This window comes from Tupaia chinensis, unplaced genomic scaffold (genome assembly GCF_000334495.1).
Source record: "Tupaia chinensis unplaced genomic scaffold, TupChi_1.0 Scaffold000226_1, whole genome shotgun sequence".
Taxonomy (NCBI): domain Eukaryota; kingdom Metazoa; phylum Chordata; class Mammalia; order Scandentia; family Tupaiidae; genus Tupaia; species Tupaia belangeri.
Window position 1 is genome coordinate 928079 of NW_006159701.1, and position 18413 is coordinate 946491.

General features: G+C 43.0%; 1 protein-coding gene across 1 annotated transcript in view; it reads left to right on the forward strand.

Moving 5' to 3' along the window:
• GRK3 (G protein-coupled receptor kinase 3) overlaps nucleotides 1-17395 on the forward strand; it is a 172234-nt gene extending 154839 nt beyond the window's left edge. Inside the window, exons 17-21 of the mRNA XM_027771575.1 lie at nucleotides 2017-2112; nucleotides 5470-5690; nucleotides 9497-9578; nucleotides 11667-11780; nucleotides 12939-17395. Of these exons, the coding sequence (XP_027627376.1) occupies nucleotides 2017-2112; nucleotides 5470-5690; nucleotides 9497-9578; nucleotides 11667-11780; nucleotides 12939-13100 (675 nt within the window). The 3' untranslated portion in view covers nucleotides 13101-17395. The remainder of the gene's footprint in view (nucleotides 1-2016; nucleotides 2113-5469; nucleotides 5691-9496; nucleotides 9579-11666; nucleotides 11781-12938) is intronic.
• The last annotated feature ends 1018 nt before the right edge of the window (nucleotides 17396-18413 follow it).

Genomic DNA, 18413 nt, shown 5'->3' on the forward strand with positions numbered 1-18413 from the left:
CTGGGACGCGAACCACGGTCGACTATATGGGAGTCCAGCGACATAGCCATTACGCTAACTGCTGGTCCCTTATTTGTGTTCTTAATAGGAGACAGTTTTTGCAAGATATTTCTTTATTTCCACATGTACACTCACCACAATTATGACTCCTCCTTTCTTCTCCAGTGCACAGGAAGTAAAAGAGCACGGCTTTTTCAAAGGCGTTGACTGGCAGCATGTCTATTTACAAAAGGTACTCCTTGGGGACTTCACTGTGGGGATCGCCGCCTCTGCCTTCATGTTCTATGTGTCTGTCTCTCCAGGAGCTGCTGCCTTCCGCTGTCGTTCTGTCCCTACCCCACCAGGGTCCCCACAGCAGCTTTCCTATCCATGGGACTCTGCCACCCAAGAGTTGCCGTTTGGCATTCCCTCTTCATTTCCCTAATAATAACCATTTTGAAAATACCTTCCACAGAAATTAATATAAGATGAAATGGAGCTATTATGCAGTTGATTCAAGTGTCTATATAATTGAGATTTGTATTTGCTTTTAGCTTATCTTCAATCCTTATCTCAATATGTGACTGTATTTTCATATATTTCTACGAGGGGAATTTTAAAAAGTGGAGGGGCCAGCAGGTGGCATGGTGGTTAAGGAACTAGACTCTCACATGGCTAATTGCATTTTGAGTCCTGGACTTGGTGGTTTGAAAGTCATGCCAGGCACATGTGTGTGCATGCCCAAAATCCCAGGAGGAGAATGGAAGAGAAGAATTGTTATTTTGGTACAAAAAATGTTTGTAATTCATGCATAGTTTTTTTTTTTTAAATACACATTTCCCACAAACATTTTGAAGGCCCTGCGTATATGGAAATGCACAATAATCTTTTGTCATAGACTTGCATGTATTTGCCTAGCCTAGTAGCACATAATTTAAGAACCAACATGATATTTTAGCAGCATAATTCCCTTTATATTTGCATTGATACAGAAAAGACCCCAAGTTAAATTTTTTTAAATGTTAATTATCAGCGTGGACTTTTTTTTTTAAAAGGTTTTTGCCGTAGAGTGTGTGTACTTGAGAGAGAGACAGAGACAGAGACAGAGAGAGAGAGAAAGTGAGAAATCACCCCCTGGGGGATGGCTATGCCACAATCCCTTGTCTTCTATTCTCCTCCCAGGATTTTGGGCACACATGCACATGTGCCTGATGTGATTTTCAAGCCTCCGGGTCCTGGGCTCGAAACACGATCCGCCATGTGGGAGTCCAGCGCCTTAACTGCCATGCTACCTACTGGCCCCACTTTGGACTTATTTTTGCATGTACTCAAGCTGTGGAGGAATAATGGTTTTCTGTAGTAAAGAGCGGAAAAATGTCGTAGGGTAGTCTGTCTTGGCCCATTGCTAGTTATGGCTAGGAATTCAAACGCCATGTGACTTTCTCTGAGAACGTGCTTTCTTCAAGTTTAGCTGGGGGCTTGGCAGTCTTGAGACTTTATTTACAAGTTGTTTAGGGTTTTGGACATGAACCCTTGTTCTTTCTTTCTTTTTAATTGCCAGAGATTGTGTGTGTTTGCCTGAGAAAGACAGAAAGAGAAAAGGAGAAAGTACCACCCCCCCCCGCCCCCCTGGAGGTGTGATCCTGCCATGATCCTCTCAATTTTTTCATCCTGTCAAGATTTTGGACCCACACACACGTGTGTGTGCACACCCAGAGTGTATTTCAAGCTGCCAGGGTTAGGATTCTAACCATAGTTAGCCATGCCTTAGAGACCTGGGTCCCTTAATCACAGGACCATAGGCTGGCCTTCTTTTTTTTTTTTTTTTTTATTAAGTTTGTCTAAAATGTGGAATCCTCCTTTGGGGATGCTCTGTGTAGAGGTTCGGGTGTGAACTCTGTGATGTGACTCGTGTGAGCCTGAGCACTGTGCTTCCTGGAGGGAGCCATCTCACGCTGCGTTCGTGTAGAATGTGAGGTTGGGATGGGACTAAAAAGGTCACCTGATAACTGTACCCTCCTTCCTTGGGTCTTCCAGTACCCACCACCCTTGATCCCTCCCCGGGGAGAAGTCAATGCAGCAGATGCCTTTGATATTGGCTCATTCGATGAAGAGGACACCAAGGGCATTAAGGTACACCTGGCATGGTTCTTTCTCTTCGGGTTTTCTTTTTCTTTTCCTTTTTGGATGGGGAGAATTTCCATTATAAATTAACTAGACTTAGCGATTGCTTTTAGTCTTGAGCTGTTTGTGGGAGGTCACTTACAAATGAATACATATTTGAAGTATGTATAAGTGAAGGATCTAAATTAATTAGAAACCTTTCTTTGGACCAATTCTTTTATTTTCAGTCAACTGCAAAAGGGTCAGATTTCTATTGACTTGGAAATTTTTGTAATTGAGATAAAACCTGGAGGTGTAGGAAGCAAGAACAAAACAGCTATGTGATTTCGAACAGACTTTGATCATCTTAATTCTTCTAAGTATTTAGAAAAGAGCCAGGTTTCTGAGTTCCCCTAAGTATTTAGATCTCCCTGTGTTAGGATGAAAAGAGCAAACAGCATGAATCATTTTGCATTTGTCAGTCAAAGGTGAAATAATCACTGTTTTTTTTTTTTAAATATAATCCTCTGCGTTTTTCAAACTTTTGTTCATATCATTATCTTTCCAAGTAGAGACAAGACATAATTACAGAGGGTGAGTCATGAGAGAAAATCATCCTCTTTAAGATGCTAAGTCAAAGTGTATCACTACATGTCAAGTCCTCATCAGCCCCCGCTCTGACAGCTTATCTCAGGCTCTCCCCACCACCCTAAGCCTCCCTCCCACCCCAGTGCCTGCATTTATACCCTTCGTATGCAAGCCCCCTTCACTTTCCCCACCAAGTAGCTCCTCCCACCAGACGGTTGTGACACTATTAAAACACACACCTGTCAGGTGTAAGTAAAGGAGAGACAAGTAAAATGCAAGGAGTGGAAACTAGACACGCAGAGATTGGACGAGATTGGCCGTAGGGGCAGAAAGTGTAGGTCAGTGGCTGGAGGAAGTTCGTGTGAGGATTTCTGGGAAGGAGAGTAGTTCTGGAGAATAGTGCGTGGAGGCCGAGTATGTTGAGGAGCTGGGAAAGAAGTGGCAGCTGGTCAGAAATGAGGACACCAGGGAGGAGGGGTGAGTCCTGAAGGTGGGTTTCAGGACAAGCTTCCCAGGAGCTGGAGGCCAAGCAAGGGCCAGAGATGCTGCGCCCCTCAGAGACACACTCTGTGGTCTAGGGGTGCAGCAGGAGACGGATGCCTAGACCCATGCACTCCAGGTCTCATCTGTAGCCTGAACAATCAGTACCTGTCCCATGCAGAGGTGCTCCATACGAGGGCTTTGGGGGACAAGCATTCCATTCACAAGCCATTGAAAGAGATCGCTGCTGTCAAATAGAATTTTGTCATCAGTGTAGTACTGTCCATCAAAGGGTACTAAAAATGAAACTCCTCTTTTGTTTAGGAGCCCACAAAAATCTTTGATGTTAAAAAGAGATTCTCCTACTTTGAAATTCTGTGAGCCTAAATGTAGGCACAGGAGTCAGATAGACTAGATTCAGATCTGACACTTATCAGCCTAGTGAAGTTGGGCTATTTTAAAATCTCTTGAACCTTGATTTCCTCATTTGTAAAGTAGGTGGTTTCACTACCAAGATTTTTCTGAGGATAAATGAGATGACTAGCTTACAATTCCTGGCGTAAAGTCAGTGTTTAATAACCTGGTAGCTTCTATTAGTAAGATTTTGGTTCTTTTGTAAGAGCTGAGGACAAAACAGACTCAGAACAAGAAGGTGTGTGATGTGGGGACACAACCGGACCGAGGACCCCAGGTCCCAGCCCCTATGATGGGCTAGTTCAGATGAGGAACTACTTTTTAAGAAATTGTTCTTTGTCTTTAAACAGTAGACTGAAGAATATGTTGTTCTTTTAAAAGAGAAGGAAAAACAAACCTCACCTCACATAAACATAGAGTCTCTTCTTTTTAAATTCATTTTTAACAGCATGAGCTGAGTCATACAGATCAAGGGTTTCTGAAGTGACAGGAGGTAGAACAGTCTGTCTATAAAGCGGAGTTGATGGTTTCAAACAACCGCCTTGGAAGAGAGTACGCTTTGCCTCTTGCCCTACTTTAGCATCTGTGCCAGTGTGCCTGATTCCAGGGTGCTCTCAGACAGGCCACACCGCTCATCGCGTTCAGAACGACAAAGGGTTTCGGCCCTGGGTTGAGTTTGGGCATCTTAGGAAAACAGAGAAGGGGGAAAAAGCTCTCCAGAGCAGAGTGACCTCAAATGGGCACGTCTTCCTAATAGGTAAGAGTAGATGGATATGGGTCAGAGTGGATGGGGAACACCCCAAATCAGGACGGGGTTGCAAAGTCCTGCCAGTGTTCCACTGAGTTGCTGAAAACTATGGGCTAGCTCCTTAACCTCTTTGTTATTCCTTTACCCTTTTAAATAACTTGCCTATTGTGAGGTTTATCCCTGCTCATCTCTCAGGCAAAGGAGCAAGCAAATCAAATCTCTGAAGAGATGTGGACCTCTGAGCAGACAGTCAAATTGAGTTATAGAATTTTGTCTCAGATAGTTTACAACTATTTTTTTTTTGGCTCATTTTAAAATGCAGCCTAATTTTGAGGACAGAATGATGAATTTTGAGTAATTGTTCTAAAGAAAAATACTATCATTAAGTATAATTTTTAGTAGAGCAATGCTTAAAGGCTGTATCGCCTAAATTCTCCATGTGTTTTAAGCTTCCTACTTAAAATATGATCATACTATTAAACTTTAATTACTTGGAAGGTTTATGTAATTAGTAGTAAATTTAGCCCAGTTATTTATTTTTTTTCCTGACTTTTCAGGTTAGTTAAGGGATAGGTTAGAAAGCCCTGTTGGCTTCTCCTTTTTAATTGTTTCTAAAAGAATTATTTTCCTACTTTTATAAATAAAATATCCTCACCACAATTGAAATTTTACTTTGTTGTCCAAATCTTTTAGTATTTTAAGTGAAACTCCATATGTGGGGACTTCAAAAAATAGTAGAGAAAAATGGAGTTAAGAGTATTTTGTTTTGGTGCCCCCCCAAAAAACATTTAGAGTCCATGCGTAGTTTGTTCGTAATACGCATTTTCATAAACTTTTTGAAGACACCTGGGATATGTTAGTTTTCATTGGCAAAAACGTCCTGAAGTGTGTGTAGAAGATTGAGCTGAGTCTCTCTGCTCTGGGACTGACGGGGATGGCTGATCCATTATCGCTGTTTGTGTGGATCCTGGTTGCTTGTGTTTCATCAGGAGAGACTTACGACAACTAACCAACGGGCTCTGAACTCTCCTGTGCTGTTACTTAGTTACCTCCCTCTGTGTAGTCACGATAGAGTCACCATGAGCGTGGGGCTGTTGACTCTGTTGCCTTTGTAAGTATGTTAAATCATAAATATCTTGATTTCTTAAAATAATAAGCTGCTTGATTGTGACCAAGAACTCTACAAGAACTTCCCTTTGGTGATCTCTGAACGCTGGCAGCAGGAAGTAGCGGAAACAGTTTATGAAGCAGTAAATGCAGACACGGATAAAATCGAGGCCAGGAAGCGAGCTAAAAATAAACAACTTGGCCATGAAGAAGGTAAAATAGCTAATGTGCCCCAATACATTTGGAATGCGATGAGTTTTGAGAGTTTCTTGTAAAGCTGAAAACATACTTGCGTCACAAGGTATTTTCCAGTAGAGACAAACAAACTCCAAACAGTGCCATCCATCTTTTTAGTGTAATTTGCCTAGAAAGTACTCAATATTATCATTTCTGTAAGAATCTATTTCTATTATTGGTCTTTGAAATGAAGTCTTATTCAGCAAAGTACAGTTTTTTTAAAAGATTTATTTAACTTTATTTACTACTATTATTATTATTTTAGTTTACTACATGCACTCACCAGACAGAGAGAGAGAGGGAAAGTGAGAAAGCAAGTTGCTAGGTCTGAGACTCGAACCATGGTTAGCCATATGGGAGTCCTTGCCTAAACCACTATGCCACCTGCTGGCCCATAATATTTCCAAGTCAGCATATAAATAAAAGTGTATCAAGGCCGCAGTATTTCGCTAACATGTCATCTTACCTTGGAAGGTTTTTCCCTTAAAGGTTGAGTACTGTGGCGTGAGGAGGAGGGTCAGCCCCATCGCCGGTATGTGGCCTGGGTGGTTGTATAGGCTGTGCCCTCAGTTCAGTGTTTCGTTGTCATCATCTTGAGATTCTTAACCACTTTTGAACACAGGGCCTGCATTTTTATTTTAAACCAGGCTCCACAGAATACACAGTTAATCCTGCTGAGGAACTTGACTTGCCCTTCACTTGTCATGAGAGAGGAATGTACAAATCTGTTGATATCAGCAACAGCATTAAAGACTTGCCAAACCCGTATTTTCATTGAAAATAGTTGAAAGGGGGCAGCAGATGGCGTAATGGTTACCTCGCTGAACTCCCACATTGCCGACTGCAGTTTGAGTCCCGGATCCAGTCGCTTGAGAATCACACCAGGTGTATGTACGTGTATGCCCAAGACCCTGGGAAGAGAATGGAGAAGAAGGGATTGTAGAATGACCATCCCTCTGTGTGTGTGTGGGGGGGTGATTTCTTACTTTCCTTCTCACTGTCTCTGTCTCTCTCTGGTAACGTAGAAATTGAGGATTAAATGGATGAGTCATTCTTGATGCACTAAATATTATACTCTTGAGTTTTCTAAGATTTAATGAATCTTGGATGTTTAAGTTGGTTGTAATCAAATATGGTAAATATGATTTCTTTTGTTTTTTAATTTGCCAGAGGGAATGTATGCACACTTGAAAGAGAGAGAGGAAGAAGGAGAGAGAGAGAGCACCCCCCAATAGGACACGGTCACATTGTAGTCCCTTCTCTTCTGTGTCTTCATCCTGTTGGGATTTAGGGCACATACATGTATGCACTCAGCGTGTTCTTTGGGTTGCCGGGGCCAGGATTCAAAACCATGGTCAATCATGTGGAATCCAGCTTCCCTAACAATTAGTCTACAGGGCAGCCCAATCGAGTATCATTTCATTTTACTTCTAAGCAAAAGTCCTTATACTATAGGATTAACCTTATACAATAAGAATGACAAGAAATACTTATATTCTCTTACTAGGTTACTTTGGAGGAGGCATCTTGGTACAGGATTTATCTGTCTTATCTGACGATTTCCTTATAGCATTTATCATCAACTTAGAGATGTGTCCCTGACATGAGATGACTCACGTCCTACATGGAGTTTGCCGGAATACACCCAGGGAATACTGTATTTGTTTACATGTACTCACCTCAGTTCTTCAGGGACCCAGCTTTTATATGCAGGCTGCTCCTTAGGGAACTGGTGTATGGAGAACACGCCAGACACTGTTTGTCTTGCAGATTTTAAATGTAAAATTGTATCAGTGGTAATTTACTTAGAGAGGGCGACAATGCCACCGGAATCCTGACAAATTGGACCCAGGGGAAATAAAAAAAAAAGTCTTAATGACCTTGTCGAAGAGTATCTTTTTAATTAGAGCTGAAATTAGACAAGAGTGTCTAGCAATTTAACGAACGTATTGTCATATGTTAGTGAATAACGTGCATATAAATAGATCTCAAATAGATCTCGGTGTAGATCCCAGAGGTCACCTTACAGAAAATGTCATCTAGGCTTAGAGCTCCGAAAACAAACAAACAGTACTATATTTTAAATATACTTTGGAAATTTAAGCATGTTTTCGGTGACAAGTGGGAGCTCCACAAACCCCACCCCTTGACCACTGGAACCTTCCTGGCCCCTCCCCTCCTTTGCCCTTTTTCCTCCTGCTTGTCTCCAAGTGATACAACATGAGTTTTGTTTGTTTGTGGTCCGGATCTCTCACTAGACTGTAAGCTCCCCGAGGGCAGGAATTTTTGTCTCTTGTTCCACACTGAACACACTGGGCACCTAGGCATTCACTTACTATAATAGCTGTTGAACGGATGAGTGGATGAATGACTTTAGCACCATCACCAAAGCCTTCATTCAAGGCTTTAAAATGAACCTTTTTCTTTCTTTCTTTCTTTCTTTCTTTTTTTTTTTTAAAGAGCTAGTATTTCACAATAAAAAGGTAGTTAGGACTCGACATCACTGTGGGTTGGCTGTCTATATAAAACCACGTATTTCTGGAATAAACATAGCATTCAGCTGAGTAATGAGATGTTTTTGATCCTCGCGTTACCTTAGCTTACCTAGACAAGAAAATTCTTACTCTAATATTATTTAGAAAATAAAAGGGTAAGTTTTCTTTTTGTTTTTTTTTCTTGTATATATATTTTTTCCCCTGTAGAATCTCAATCTCAGTTAAAGGCAGAAGAACTTTGGGGATAGCTTGTATTTAAATATTTTGTATTTTCCAAATTTCATTACATATAATGAAGAAACAGTCTGGGTAACATTTGCTCTCCCAGAGCAATGAATGAATGTCATGAGCTTATCAGAATATTGAGTAGCCAGCACTGAATATGTTAGTAGAGAGGGAGCTGGAGAACCCCCTATTTTTTTTAAGAGGTTTTTGCTGTAGGGTATGTATTTGTCCAGGGGAGAGAGACAGAAACAGTGAGAGGAAAAGTGAGAAATCATCCCCCCGCCCCGGGGAGGGCCCCACCACAATCCTTTCTCCATTCTCCTCCCAAGATCTTGGGTGTCCACACCCATGCGCCTGGTGTGACTGTCAAGCCACAGGGTCCAGGACTCGAACCATGATTGGCAATGTGAGAGTCCAACCATGTCATCTGCTGGCCCCCGAACCCCTATTTAAATTCTTAGTTCACATATGAGATGGTGATTTCTGTAATGTGTCGTATTTATAGGAACTTAATTTATTTTTTCCCCAAGAAGAGCCAACCCTCGCAGGCACCATTTCTGGTGTGTGGCCTTACGTGGTGACGTCACGTTGCCGACACGGTCTGTGAAATGTCCCCCTAGATTCTGTTTTAACTTGTATGCACGAGACTGTTCTGTTCAGATCTTCACTTCTAAACTTCCAAGTCAAGTGTAATATCTGAAAATAGACCATGGCAACTTACTGAGGTCCAGAGTGCCACACCATCAGATGGGTTCAAAGAAGGCAGGAGGGTGGCTGGGAAGATGAGGGCAGAGGACTTCCAGTCCATGGCTCAGTATCTCCAGGACTCTGAGCACATTGCACAGACTCCGCCTCACCACCCTCACCTGTGAAATGAGAGAACTAGAAGGTATGATGGCCACTATCATTTTTGCACGTTTTTCTGAAGCTAGGTGCTGTTAAAAGATCTGTTTAGTAACCTCTGAGGGTCCAGCTCTGGTTTTATAAATAGAAATCAGGGCCCTGGTGTTATTGATGGAGATCAGAGCTTAGAGAAGGACAGTGTACCCGGAACACAGCTAGATGGTGTGGGCAAGGAGCAATTGAGACTCAGGTCTCTATATACAGCATTCCCAATCAGGTCTCATGGACTGTCATCTTTGGCAATTGGTACAGAATCAAGATCACCAAATGCGTGTGGGCAAGGAGCAATTGAGACTCAGGTCTGTCTGTGCCCCAGGTCTCTATATACAGCATCCCCAGTCAGGTCTCATGGACTGTCATCCTTGGCAGTTGGTACAGAATCAAGGTCACCAAATGGTCCTTCTATTTGCCTCCACCTTGTTGGAAATTTGCAGATGGATTTCTTACCATAGACAGGAAGATGTAGTGGCCCCCTAAGGTTCTTTTGAGAGCTGTTGTTTGTGAACAAGATGTTGGGTTGTCAGAAAAGTCACGATGTATTTTTTTCTGTGCAAAAATGAGTCATGACTTTTTCAAAAACCAAACGAAAAGGAATCTGCGACCCACACTATGTCTTTCGGCCAGCGTTTATTAGGCACCTGCCGTGTAAAAAGCTGTGGGCTTATCAACATGGAAGGAGCCAACCCTTGGGAGACGGCATGCTTTGAAAAGTCACGATGTATTTTTTTCTGTGCAAAAATGAGTCATGACTTTTTCAAAAACCAAACGAAAAGGAGACAGCATGCTTTCTTCCCTTGGGGACTAAGTGGCATGTCACCATGAGCATGACATGTTAAAAGCATGTTGATGCGCCGGCTGTCGTGAGATACTGCCCATCAGTGCTCTAGGAGTCAAAAGTGTAGAGGAGAGCAGGCTCTGGTCTTGTCTATGTGACTTTGGGTTGTGTCTTCCAGTTCTCGTGGGCGAAGTTGCCATTTAATTATGAATCATTATAATTGCATGATTGCCACATTTCTTTAAAAATAAACAAGATCTTTCTGCATTTACCTGTGCTGTAGAAGTCATGTTTTATAAAAATGAGTCCATTCATGATCCTCATTCCAGTCAGTAAGACTCTCTTGGGGGCCCTGAACTGTAACTCGGGTGCTCGTACCTATCGCAGTAGCTCTCCAAAGGCCGGGCTGTTTCTGGGTAACAAGTGGATGTGGGCACACTACGCAGTTATTATACTGTCTACTGGCAAGTCTCTGTTGTGCACACAGAAAGGAAATCATTCCACTTTTCAGGATATTTGAAAACTAAAAATACAAAGCCCAAACCAGAACAGCTGCCTTTGTTTAACATCGAATGCAATGAATTATCTTGGTTTTCAAAGATTCAACATTTAGTGTTTGTTTTGAGGCACTCCATAATACGTGTAAGTGGTTCATAAATATAAAGCAGGAAAAAGGAAACTGGACAGTTGACGATGATGTTGTTTTTCATCTAGGATTTCTGGAGTGTTTATCCAAAAAAACATAAAATGGTAAGGAACTCAAGACACTATAGCATTCACCTGAAGCAACAATGCTATAGACGCAGAGTGACAATCCTTAAAGAATGTCATTTGTATTTATCACGTCATTTCGCTATTGTCAGAATACCGTCAGCCTATATAGGCAGTCATCACCAAACATGTACTGAGCTGCTACATTAACATTGGACTACATGGGCCAGCCCTTGACTTGGTGGGTAAGGTGGCTGGATCCCACATGGCCAACTATGCCAACTGTGTGGGTCAAGTCCCAGGTCAAGCAGCTTGAGAAACACGCTGAGCGCCTATGCATGTGTGCTCAAAATCCCAAAAGGAGTGAGAGACGGAAGAGAAGGGATTGCCTGTGACCTTTCCCCCCGGGGTGCTTTTCCGCTTTCCCTCTCTCTCTCTCTGTAGAGTGCACGCAGCCTCTGGCAAAAATGGAAACAAACTCAAAACTGAACTACGCACCTTTTGCTCGTGTAAATCGTGAGTAGTTCTTTATTGTTCCCTCCTGACGTCATTGATAGAATTTAGACAAGCATATGACGCACAAAGTTATATTCATGATTTAGAATCATTCGCACATCAGTTCTGTGTTGAGGGGACAGCTTTGCAGTTTCACCTTATAGCAACATTTCTTTCTTTGCGATTTTCTTCAAGGTATTGTAATTTGAAGTTTTGTATATGTTCCTTTGTTGCTGTTTCCCCCTCACTTCTAGAATATTGGCAAAGAAAGAAAAATGCCATTTGCTTTTTTTTTTTTTTTTTTTAATCTGTTCTAAGCTAGCTCTGGGTGTTATTACTTACTAATTGCACTTGAGAAATTGTGAGCAATTTTGGACTAACTTTTGATTTTTATTTTTATGGCTAGCAAAATTTACTGACAATGGAGCAGATCCTCTCTGTGGAAGAAACTCAGATCAAAGACAAAAAATGCATTTTGTTCAGAATTAAAGGAGGGAAGCAATTTGTCTTGCAATGTGAGGTGAGTGTTTGTTTATACTTTTTTCCTCAGGTGACAGTTAAAACAGTTACATAAACATTCCACAGAGATGGCGGCCTGCTGATATAGCATCTTGGACTCTAGGCTTCATCTATAACAAAATTAGCAAGACAGCTCCCAGGTGCAAGGTTTTCAGCAGGTTAATGGCTATTCCTAAAAAAGCAAAATTACAACATGGCAGGAAGAAGTATGTGAAATAATTTGATTACTGAATCTGAAAACTCTGTCCGGTATTTAATGGGGCCTAGAATTCTATTTGTTCCATAACTAGAATCTAGGTCATACCTTTCAGCATGTCTGAGGTTGAGGTCTTAAACATCAGCTGCCACAGTGACTTCTCTAAAGGAAAAATCTCACTTTTGTTTTTCTCAAAGTTGCATTACAACAGCCCGAATTTAATTCCAGAACACTTTTCTGCTGGTGTACTGGGATGTGTGTGTGTGTGTGTGTGTGTGTGTGTGTTAGTGTGCGTTAAAACAACTTACTTAGAGAAATAAGTAGTAGATACAAAAGCACATTAAAAAAATAATAATAAAATTGCCAGAGGACATGTGCACTTACCAGAGAGAGAAAGACAGGGAGAAGGAGAAGGCACCCCTGCATGGGGAGTGGTTATGCCATACATAGGCTGTCCATTTCTCTATCCTGTCAGGATTTGGGTCATGAATGCACATGCACCTGGCATGATCCTTAAGCTTCTGAGTCTGGTGCTGAAACCATGCTGTTGGCCATGTGGGATTCAGCTCCCTTAACCACCAGGCTAGGAGTTGGCCCACAGAAACACATTTTTAATAGGTTCGTTATGGCCTTATTAAATGTGTCCAAACTCCTCTCCATATATTATTTTGTAGATGTCACTTGTTTCAGAAATCACAGGTAATCCCTATACCACTAAAGGCAGGGATTCTCATAGTGGGGTTGTAGCCCTCGTTTGGAGGGCATTGAAGAACGCAGTCCTTCCCTTCTTTCTACAAGTGATTTTGGAGGACACACCAGCATGACCACTGGTTAGTAAGACCTCTCGGGGGGGGGCAGGAAATAGGTGTATGTCCACTCAGGGGTTTAGGGCACTGGTCATTACTAGCGGCACCCACACCTGAGGGCAAAGCAGGCAAATGTCAACCTCTGTGTTTCCATTAGAGTGATCCAGAGTTTGTGCAGTGGAAGAAAGAGCTGACCGAGACCTTCACGGAGGCCCAGCGGTTACTGCGTCGTGCACCCAAGTTCCTGAACAAATCTCGATCAGGCATCGTGGAGCTCTCAAAGCCACCGCTCTGTCACAGAAACAGCAATGGCCTCTAAGGCCCACGAGCAGGGAGTCCCAACACTCAAGGACTCCATGCCAGGGGCCTCAGCCCTCCAAATAGAGCCCGTGGGAGAAGGGTGAGGACTACACAGTGGACTTACTAACTGCGGAGGCTCTTCCGAGGCTGAAGACCCAGGGCACCCTGTGAGCTGCTCCTAATAGGAGTCGGGCCCCTTCTCAGGCTCAGTCTGTCTCACTCCTGCCTGAGCGCGTTTGTCTGCACTTTGAAACTACTGAAGACATGGGAGTTCTTCTTCTTTGCTACATACTTATTTTGGTATCTCTGAACTTAGAACATGAAATGATTCCTACTTACCAATTCACTTTTTATGTCTGATATCAAACATATCCTAGACTTTCCGGGCTGGAATTTGAAAACCTCCAGGGTTAGGTAATAGACTACCCTAAGCATTGCCATATTTTATCCATAAACAGCCACTGCTGATTTTACCTGTCTTTTCTCCGTACTGCTGCGAATAGGAGAGCGACAGTGGGGTTTTTGTGCACTTCAGACCTGACTCTGGGTGTCCTGGGGATGAACGTTGGAGATGGCTTCCGACAAGGTTGGATGTGGTCCCTCACCTTGAGCAGCGCCCACACAGGACTGCCCTGTCTGGCACTCCAGGGAGCTCCCGGTCAGATGGACGCATACTCTGCGAGGGCATGGGTGCGCTGATCGTGCAAGGCCTCCGTCCGCCGCTGGCTGGAAATGTGCGCAGTGATTCTGAACAAGACACAGTGCGGTTTTAGACTGCAGGGACAGGAGCAGTTTCCGAAAATCTCCAAGTCCGGTGTGCTCAAGTGAAACACACAGCACCTTTTCCAGTCTGACGCGCACAGACACTTGGGAGTCCCTCTCGGCAGTAAGCACTCGTCCAGCAGTCATTCTGGGTCCTTCTGCTGGATGCCGGGAAGCATACCAGTCAGCATGTGACGAAGGAGGAAAGGGGTCGCTCAGTCATGCATTTTCGTATAATTTAAAATGAATTCTGTGGAGGAAAAAAAAAAAAAAGAATGCCGAAAAATGAAAGTGTTAAGATGAGCTCCGTCTGTCACGGTCGTAATGTTGTCATTCATCCGCCATTAATGGATGTCCTGCGACAGTGGCGACAGGGCCCTCAGCGCAGCGGAAAGGCCTTTTGCCTAATCTCAGTGGCACCTGCACTCTGCAGTTTGTCCCCCCCCGCCCCCCCCCGTGTATTCCACGCCCTGCCGATTTATCCCCAAATAAATGCCGAGCAATGAGGGCCCACAAATCCCCCCATGTCACAAAACCACAGAATACCATACTAGTTTAAAAAATTCCTTCCCCATATTTGTCCTGTTCCTGGAGTGGCTTTACTATTCGTCTCTAAATTAATTACTAACAATATAAATAACTTGATAGCTTAATTATTTGTATCCTGTCCTTGCTATTTTTAGGGTTTCCAGATACTTTTTTTTTTATATTTATGTGCTGTAGTCGTTGGGAAAGTAAGTACTTCTTAACGAAATTGTATTTTGAGAATTTAGAAGATACTTTACTGAAAGAGTCTATTTATATTCTTTCATAGTAGTTACGTTGGAAAAGTAATTTGGGGGTTTGTTAACCATCTGAACTCTTAGCTGGGGTTTAAATTAACATACATGTCTATTTTCTGCTGTTTCCAGTGTAGGAGGAGGAGTGTACTATTTATGCGCATTCTCCTTAATTAAAAGAAGTATTGTATTCACATACTGTTAAAACAACAATGAAACACCACCGGAAACAGAAAAGCAGTTGTTGTTCTTAAAGAGCGAGTGTCTTCCCAGCCCTCCTTAAGGAGAGCCGTGACTGGTATCATGCTCTTGGTCGCAAGCTCACATGGTTCAGCACGTCCAATTCAGAAGGCACAGTGCCTCGTACCTCTCCTAGATGGGACAGTGGAACTCTTGGGTCACATGTGTTGTGACTCCACCAGGGTCTAGGTCTAGGCTCTGCGTCTTACGTCACATACACAGGGCCTTAGCTATGCCAAAGTGTTCAGAGAGATTCTTAAACTTTCCCGTATGTGCCATAAAATTGAGCCAAACTGCACTTCTTGCAAAAATACTATTTCTGCTCTAGAGGAGAACATCAGATTCCTCTCTCTTTCAGAAAGCAATATGAATTGGCAAATATCCCGAGAACCCTTTTGCCTCAGACATTCCAAGTAGACTTGTACGCTTTGCTAACATACATTTCTAATGGCGCAGTTGAGAAGCACGTCTTATTAGAAGTCCTTTGTGACATCAGGATGAGTTACCTGGGAGAATAGGTTGTCTTTTGTGGTGGCATCTGGTCTGGAACCCTGGTGAGGCCAGTCTTGTCAGAACATGCGGTGGGGTTGGGAGTCGGTTTCTGACCAGACAGAAGCCACTGCTATGCCTGGTCACTGTGCTACCCCTGGTGTCCGCGTGGTCACAGGGGAAGTCATTTGGTTTAGAAGTCCTGTTAGGCGTGGCTGTTTTCTAAGGGTTTCAGAGTATTACATTATTCCTTGACGTTTGACCCTTCTTACGTTTGGATTTTTAGGACAAACATCTGTCCAAGTCTTCTGATTAGTTCAGATTTCTAGGATTGGGCTGTTTTAACACTGTCAAGGAAGGTCATTGAGACTGATACTTTTATAAAATCATGAAATTATGTTATAAAATTTGATTTCATAATTCAAAGAAATCAATAAAGCAAAGGCTAAAAAATAATAGGTTATTTTAAGCTGCTCTCAATGGAATAAATTAAAACTTTTGTGAGACCTGGTTTATTGTGTTTAACCTAAAACATTGTCTTGAGTGCATTTATCCCTCTCTCCATGCCATTTGGGCACATTATTTTTTCGTTTCTTTTTTTTTTTAAGTTTATTTATTCTATGAGTGAGTGGGAGTCGGGGAGAGAGCAAGCACACCCCCCCCCAACAGGTCATCACCACTAAATCTACTCCTAGTCTCAGCCAGTCTAGGAATTCCAGGCATACGTGGGTTCAAGGAGGTGTCTGGACATGGGACCCAGAACTCTCCCATGCGGGTCAGCCTTTCAGTGTTACTCCATAGTCTGTCCCCCTGTTTTTCCTTCTTTATCATGTTTTTGTATGACTTTTAAGCAAAACTTAAAGAAGTTGGCTTACTGTTTTCACTAGTAATGCAAAGTATACATACCTCCGATTGGTCAGTTCACTACCGTTACAATTTCAGATTGTATATACGAGAAAAGAAAGGGCCCCCTGTCAAGTGAACACACCGAAGAAGTGAAGCATTCCACTAAGGCAAACGGCAACGACAATTTGTTGACAAACATGGCTGACTTAGGGTTTCAAATGTGCTGTAGAAATGTTAGAAACAACTTTTTGAAGGCTTTCCCATTAAAAAAATTGTTTACCAATGGACAATGGCATTTAACTAGATTTAAAAGGTCAAGTTGGTGGGGTTTTTTTTCCCCTGATGATTTTTAAATTTCATTCAGAATTTATAATTGGGCCAATTCAGTACAGCATTTGACTTTTCAGGGGGATTGATTTCTCTATAAATGTTTCAAAATTTTAATGTAGCAAGAAGAAAACAAGATTCTCCAGTTTGACCTTTGTTGCATGTTGTAAATCTATAAAAAAAAATGCTTTGAAATGTGCTGGTTAAGATAAAACTTACCTTGTAGGATTTCATCCTATGCCATTTTTTCCCAATTATGTTGACAGAAATGTTTTGTGTCCTTCAGCAACGCTTGATGAGTGGACTCCCCCCCGACACTACCTGAGGGGTTGACTTGCTGTTTGTACTGGGAGAGGAGTAGGGCTTCTTTCAGATCTGTGCCAGGTGGTGGGTGAGGGGGCGTCAGAAAGAACAGTGATAGAAATAGGGCAAAGGAAGAAAGAAGTTAACCTGCTGGTAAAAATCATTCCCTTTATACCCTAAAGCATAAAGAAAATGAATAAAGTCAGTGGTTTCCCCCACCTTTACAAAAAATTTATGATCTTTTTCCATGAGATGGAGAAAAAGGAGGGAGAGAGGTACCTGCAGCAGGGTCTTCACGCCACCCGCCCCCCCAACCTCAGCCAGCCAGAAGCATGTACACACACCCAACCATACACGAAGACCCCAGGACACCAACCGTAGACCTTTCCAGCGTTGCAGACCATTGCATTACCACTGCACCACTGTGGCTGGCTCTTGTCTTTCTTTTGAATTAGAATAAAATGATTGTAAGACTTAGTCACTTTATTTTTTATTTATTTATTTATTTTTTCGAAGTTTTCACCATAGGGCGCATGCGCTTGCCAGCCAGCCAGACAGAAAGCGAGAAATCACCCCCCCAAGGAGATGGCCATGCCGCAATCCCTTCTCCTCCGTTCTCCTCTTGAGATCTTGGGCACACACGCACACGCACCCGGCGTGAGTTCCAAGCCACCCGGTCCGGGACGCGAACCGCGGTTGACTATGTGGGAGTCCAGCGACATAGCCATTACGCTAACTGCTGGTCCCCAGTCACTTTATTTTTGAACATGGAGCTGCGGAACCTTTGAAGAGGCCATTTGCTTTCTGTCAGGACTTCCTGTGGAAGTTTGGTTACTGCTGCATGCCATTTGGACCCAGAGCGACCGCTGTGCCAGCCACCTCCTAACACCAGTGTGCTTCGCAGCCCATTTGGCCAGTTGGGACCTTGTTAAGAAAGCACTGAGATTTTAGTGCACACCCCCACCCCCAGGATAACAGGACACACCTTGCTGTTTGTGCCAGGCCCATTTTTACAGTGAACTTTAATACTGTAAATTTTCAGAAAATTTTCTTCCTAAAGATCTCATGTAGGTCCCCAGAAGCTCAGGACCAGCAGTTGGCATAGTGGCTGTGTCGCTGGACTCTTATGTACTTGACCATGGTTTGAGACCCGGACCCGGTGGCTTAAACTCATGCTGGGTGCATATGCATGTGTGCCCAAGATCCCGAGAGGAGAATGGAGGAGAAGGGATTATGGTGTGGCCGTGCTCCCTGGAGGGAGTGATTTCTCACTTTCTGTCTCTCTCTCTCTCTCTGTCTTTCTGGCGAGTGCACGCACCCTATAGCAAAAACCTCTCCAAAAGAAAACAACTCACATAAGGGCCGGACCTGTAGCCTGGTGGTTAAGGAAAACTGGATCCCACATGGCCAACAGCAGTTTGAATACCAGTCCTGGTGGCTTGAAGAAGCACACTGGGTATGTGTGTATGCCTAAAAATCTCAAAAGGAAAAATCTCAAGATGGAGAAATGGAGGAGAAGGGATTGCGGTGTGAGCACACTCCATTGGGGGGTGCCTTCTCTTTTTCTCTTTCTCTCTGGTTAGCAC